General features: G+C 38.5%; 1 protein-coding gene across 1 annotated transcript; it reads right to left on the minus strand.

Moving 5' to 3' along the window:
• Nucleotides 1-5,970: 5,970 nt before the first annotated feature.
• LOC138908635 (uncharacterized) lies at nt 5,971-6,453 on the minus strand. Its single transcript, XM_070199317.1, has one exon. It carries the CDS (start codon nt 6,451-6,453, stop codon nt 5,971-5,973), a length of 483 nt encoding a protein of 160 aa, XP_070055418.1.
• Nucleotides 6,454-6,935: the final 482 nt, after the last annotated feature.

Below are 6,935 nucleotides of genomic sequence, written 5' to 3' on the forward strand. Positions count from 1 at the left end.
GACTTGCATGTGCAGTCCGTAAAATTTTTGGAAAAGTTTTTATGTGAAAAATGGATTAAAATGTGAATTAGAGCTTTAAAACTTAGCTGAGTTGACTTTGGTCAACATTTTGAGCAAACGGACTCGGATCAGTGTTTTGACAGTTTCGGTAGGTCCGTATCGTGATTTGGGACTTGGGCGTATGCCCGGAATCAAATTCCGAGGTCCCTAGCCCGAGATATGGTATTTTGATAACAAATTAAAAGTTTAAGTTCAAATACTAATCGGATATCGAATTATGTGCAAACGACCCCAGAATAGAATTTTGATAATTCTAACAGCTCTGTACGGTGATTTTGGCACTTGGGAGCATGATCAGAATTTTATTTCGAAGTCCGTAGTGAAATTTGGCTTGAAATGGCTAAAAAGGAAATTTAAGTTTGGAAGTTTGACCGGAGAGTTGACTTTTTAATATCGGGGTCGAAATCTAATTCTAAAACTTGTCATAGCTCTGTTATGTCATTTATGACTTGTGTGCAAAATTTGAGGCCAATCGTACTTGATTTGATAGGTTTCGACATAAAATGTAGAAGTTGGAAATTCTTAAGTTTCATTAAGCTTGAATTGGGGTGTGAGTTGTGATTTTAGCATTGTTTTATGTGATTTGAGGTTTCAAATAAGTTCGTATGATGTTTTTGGACTTGTTAGTATATTTGGATAAGGTCCTGAAGGCCTCGGGTGAGTTTCAGATAGTTAACGGATCAAAAGTTGGACTTAAAAAGCTGCTGCAATTTTCTTCTATTGTAACTGCAGAAATTGAGCCCAGGGTCGATGGCCAGGGTCGAGGCTCAGGATCAAAGGCACAGCTCGAAGGCATGATCGAATGCCCAGTTCGAGGGCCATGATTGAAGGCAGAATCGAAGGCATGATCGAATGCCCAGTTCGAGGGCCATGATCGAAGGTAAGGCTTGAGGGTTAGGGATCGAATCCCAGGATCAAGGCCCAGGATCGAGGGCTATGACCGAGGCCAGGATCGAGGGCCATAAAGATCGAAGCTATGATCGATAGTCAAGATCGATGGTTGCCTCGGCAGTTTATAAAACTGGGGATTTCGTCCCTAGTTGCCATTTTTGACGAACTTGAGCTTGAGCAGAAGCGATTTTTGGCAGATTTTTAAGGAGAAACATTTGGGTAAGTGATTCTAACTCGGATTTGGTCAATATACACGAATATATCATTGTTTTCACCGTTTAATTAGTGGACTGAGATGGAAATTTGGGAAAGTTTTAGAAATCTCATAAAAATAAATTTTTGAGATTTCGGTGTCGATTCGGAGTCGAATTGGAGTGAAACTGGTATGGTTGGACTCGTAATTGAATGGGTTATCGGATTTTGTAAGTTTCACCGGATTTCGAGATGTGGGTCCCACGGGGAATTTTTGAGCTAATTTCGGATTTTATTAAAAAATATACTATTTTATTATGAAATTGATACCTATAATTTTTGTTGATTGTATCTAATTAATTATGACTAGATACGAATCTATCGGAGTCGTAAAATCGAGGAAAAAGCATACTACTTGGTTAAATTAGAGCAAGTCGAGGTAAGTGACTTGTCTAAGCTTGTGTGGGGGAAATTTTCCCTCGGATTAGTATTGATGTGATTATTGAAATGTGTTGAAAGTCGTGTACACGAGGTGACGAGTGTGTACATGGGCTAAATGTGAAAGACCTTATTTTTAAATTGTGTAGATTACTGTTGCGCATTTATTAAATTATTTTATCTTGTTATATTCTTCATCATTGATCTGAGATATATATATATATATATATATATATATATATATATATATATATATATATATATATATATACACACTTTAAATTTATTTGACCTTTTCCTGCTAATTGTTTTACCTGTACAATTGAAACTTGATTTCTTTCATACTGTACATTATTTAAAGGTTGATTTTCTTTAAATTAAATATTATTAATATGAAGTATTTGAAGATTTTAAATTTGATATTGAAGCAACGTATTAAAGATTTTGAAATATTATTCTCCTGAATTATTTATTCCTGAATATTTTAGTAAGATTTTTGTACTCATTGGGATGGAGCCGTGAGCTCTTTATTGTGGAAAAATATTATTGATGATTTATTTTGGCATGAGCCGTGAGCTCTTTATTGTGGAAAAATATTATTGATGATTTATTTTGGCATGAGGCGTGAGCTCTTTATTGTTGAAAAATATTATTGGTGGATTATTTTGGCATGAGCCGTGAGCTCTTTAATATTGAAAAATATTGTTGTTGATTTATTTTGGAAAATTAAAATATTGAGCAATTGAGGTGCAAATTGTGATATATTGTGATATTGATACGCATGCAGTGGTATAAGATCTGGGTATTGAAACACATGCGGTGAGATAAGGATGGCTTGATACACGTAGCTAGTAGGGGTGACTACTAGAAGTCATGCGGTGTGATAAGGGTGGCTAAAACGCGGGATGCTATTTCGGGAAAATATTTTCTTTAAATAAATTGTGAAGACTCCTGCGATGATATAAGAAAATGAGATATTGTAAATTTATTTATGATTTGGGATTACGAGGCGGTACCTCGTGAGTGTCCTTGTTGATATTGATTTATGGCCACAGTTGCCTTTGATTATTTGTTGTGATTTTCTTAAGGTTGAAAGGATATTTTGTTTGTTTCCACGAGATATTAATTGTCATTATTTTGTGTAATTAAATGGTGACCTGCTACTTGATTTATTTCCATTGTCATTTAGTTTGTTATATTGTTAAACATTTTACCATGCTATTATTATTTTCCAGTAGGGCCTGACCTGACCTCGTCACTACTCTAATGAGGTTAGGTTTGGCACTTACTGGGTACCGATGTGGTGTACTCCTACTACGCTTCTGTACATCTTTTTGTGCAGATCCAGGTACTCTTTACCAACCCCGACTTTAGTGAGTTATCTGTGCACGGAGAATTCGAGGTATATCTGCCAGCGTCCGCAGACTCCGGAGTCCCCTTCTATCATTATTATATTGCTTCCTTATTTTTCTTTAGACCTTGATATATAGAGACATTGAGGATAAAATTCTTAGAAGCTTGTGACTCATTTCTACAGTGTTTTGGGAGTTGAAATTGTTTGAATTGTAGTTTAATTATTTCAAATATTTATTATTACTCCAGACTAAGGCTTACATAGTCTTAGAGACTAAGTGCCATCACGACATCCTACGGAGGGAATTTGGAATCTTGTCATCCAAATTGCTCCGTTAACGTTTCGAAATCCACCCGAGGCCCCAGGGACCTCAATCAAATATACCAACATGTCCCAAAGTACAAAATAAATTTAGTCGAGGCTTCAAACCACGTCAAACAACACCAAAATTACGAATCGCTCATCGAATCGAATTATGAATTTTCAAATCTTGCAACTTCTATATCTTGCGCCGAAACGTATCAAATTAATCCGGAATGACTTTAAATTTTGCACACAAGTCATAAATAATGTAATGGAGCTATTCCCATTTTCAGAATTGAAATCCGACCTTGTTATAAAAAATTCAACCTTCCGTCGCACTTTCCAAAAATCTTTTATTTTTCAACTTTCGCCAAAATGCGTCGAATTGTCCTACGGACTTCCAAATCCAAATCCGAACATACGCCTAACTCTGAAATCATCGTGCGAAACTATTGCCATCATCGAAATTCCATTCCGGGGTCATTTGCTTAAAAGTCAACTCTCCGGTCAACTATTACCATTTAAGCTTCTAAATAAGAATTGTTATTTTAATTTAATTTCGAATCTTCCGAAAATCAAACTCGACCACACCCGCGGGTCATAATGCATATTGCGAAGCTGCTCGAGACCTTAAGTCACTGAACGGGACGTAAATTCTTAAAATGACAAGTCAGGTCGTTACAATAACAAATTTCAAGTTTCAGTGGTTAATATTAGGGAATGAGAAAGGATAAAATTGAAACTGATATTTTACCCCATAAATAAATTCCAACATGCCAAGCAGCTTTAGATTTTTAGTCTTGTAAATATCACGACCCGAAATTCCTACCGTCGGGACCGTGATTGTCACGACCCAAAATTCCCAACCTGTCGTGATGATGCCTATCTCAATACTAGGCAAGCTGATAATCTCGATAAACCACCATTTCTCTTAAGTTTGAAAATATAATAATTTAAAACAATATAAAATTCCACAAATACTAACACGAACACTCCCCAAAACCTGGTGTCACTGAGTACATGAGCGTCTAATATGAATACAAGTTTGGAAAATGCGGTCTATATTAGTCTGAGACCAAATACAGTAAATAAGGAGATAGAGAAGGAGAGACAAGGTCTGCGGAACACGACAACTACCTCAAAATCTCCTGAACAACACCCGCTATGTCCGGGAACACCTGGATCTGCACATGAAGTGCAGGGTGTAGTATGAGTACAACCAACTCAGCAAGTAACAATAATAAATAAGGAATTGAAGATAATGACGAGCTACACAGTTACAGTTCATTTCCAATAATTCCAGCAAAGAATAAATATGCTTTCAACTCCGACAATTTAAGTCAAATCAATTTTATACAATTCAAGTTCATGTAATCCAAATATAAAATCTTTCAGAGATTTCACAACAATGACAGATAATAACCAAGTGCAACAACAAATGCAAGGCAAGTACAGCCTCTCAGGCAACAGTCACTTAACTCATCACAACAACTCAACCACTCGGCTCTTAGCCCTCAGCACTCACACTCAATGGGTACCCGCGCTCACTAGGGGTGTGTACAGACTCCGGATGGGATCCTACAGCCCAAGCGCCATAATCTGCACGGACAACTCACGTGTTGCACGGACAACTCACGTGCTATAATATCCTGCACAGAAAACTCACGTGCCATAATATCCTTACCTCACCGACAGGCTCTCGGCCTTACTCAGTCCTCAACCTCTCGTCTCTCGGGCTCTCAGAAATCACAAAGATCAACCCAAACAAAGATAACATAATGTACCAATAAATATCCAGAAAGACTGAGGTATAATACGCAAGAAAAATCATGACTGAGTACAAAACAACAATTAGCAAATAATTCAACAAGTATGCGACCTCTGTGAGTCCCAACAATACTATAACGTAGCCTAAAGATGATTTCTAACATGATTTATAGTCAAATTTCTTCAATACATAGAGAGCATATAGCTAACAATAAATTATTCAACTATACAGTTTCCATGGGATGGACCAAGTCACAATCCCCTCAGTGCACGCCCACACACCCACACGCCTGTCACCTAGCATGTGCGTCACCTCCAAAATAGTCATATGACACAAAAATCTAGGGTTTCATACCCTCAGGACCAGATTTAAAACTGTTACTTACCTCAAGCCGTGAAATTCTTATTCTGCAATGTCCTTTCCTCGTGAATTGGCCTATAAATGCCTCGAATCTAGCCCTCGACCCTATCCTACGATCATGTCTTTGATCGTGGACCTCGATCCTGGGCTCGATCTGGGCTCGCATCTGGGCTCGATTGTGGCATATTCTAGGAGATGGAATTTGCAGCTTCAGGAGGTATTCCAATTTTCAGAATCGGATTCCGACCCCGATATCTAAAAGTCAACCCCCAGTCAAACTTCTCAAAAATTCAACTTTCGACATTTCAAGCCTAATTCTTCTATGGACCTCTAAATAATTTTCCGGACATGCTCCTAAGTCCAAAATAACCATACAGAGCTATTGGAATTATCAGAATTTGAATCCGAGGTCATTTACACATAGGTATCTGGTCTACATTTCAAACTTAAATTTTTAATTATGAGACTAAGTGTCTCATTTCACCCCGAATTCCTTCCGTACCTGAACCAACTAACCCAATAAGTCATAAAACAACTGTAAGGCATAATTTGAGCCATAAATGGGGGAATGGGGTTATAATATTAATAACGACAAGCAGGGTCGTTACATTCTTCCCCTCTTAAACAAATGTTCGTCCTCGAACGGGTTTAGAATAATACCCGGAGTCTCAAATAAGTGTGGATATTTGCTCTGCATATCTTGCTCACTCTCCCAAGTAGCTTCTCCGGCTGGTTGGCTTTTCCATTGCACCTTTGCTGATGTTATGCTCTTTGATCTCAGTTTTCTAACCTGTCGGTCTAAAATAGCCACCGACTCCACATCATAAGTCAAATTACTTCCCACCAGTACAGTACTGAAATCCAGAATGTGAGACGGATCCCCGACATACTTTCGGAGCATAGATACATGGAACACTGGATGAACACCTGATAGACTAGGTGGCGAAGCAATTTCATAAGCCACCTCCCCAATTTTCTTAAGTATCTCAAAAGGCCCAATATATTGAGGGCTGAATTTGCCCTTCTTCCCGAACCTCAACACACCCTTCATGGGTGAAATCTTGAGCAGAACCTTCTCCCCAACCATGTGAACAATATCACGAACCTTCCTGTCGGCATAAATCTTCTGTCTAGATTGTGTCGTGTGAAGCCGTTCCTGAATTACTTTGACCTTTTCTAAAGAATCCTGAACCAAGTCAGTACCCAATAGTCTAACCTCACCCAGCTTAAACCAACCCACCGAAGACCGACATCGTCTCCCATACAAAGCCTCATACGGGGCCATCTGAATACTCGATTGGTAGCTATTATTGTAGGCGAATTTCGCGAGTGGCAGAAATTGATCCCAATAACCCCCAAAATCAATGACACAAGCGCGTAGCATATCCTCCAATATCTGAATAGTGCGCTCGGACTGTCCGTCCGTCTGGGGTGAAATGTTGTACTCAACTGAACCTGTGTGCCCAATTCTCGCTGCACTGCTCTCCAAAACTGTGATGTAAACTGCGTGCCCTGATCTGAAATGATGGACACTGGTACAAGGTGTAGGTGAACAATCTCGCGAATATG

This window comes from Nicotiana tomentosiformis, chromosome 3 (genome assembly GCF_000390325.3).
Source record: "Nicotiana tomentosiformis chromosome 3, ASM39032v3, whole genome shotgun sequence".
Taxonomy (NCBI): Eukaryota; Viridiplantae; Streptophyta; class Magnoliopsida; order Solanales; family Solanaceae; genus Nicotiana; species Nicotiana tomentosiformis.

Coding starts and splice junctions, on each gene's coding strand:
- LOC138908635 (XM_070199317.1), bottom strand. CDS start 6,453: ATGGTTGGGGAGAAGGTTCTGCTCAAGATTTCACCCATGAAGGGTGTG.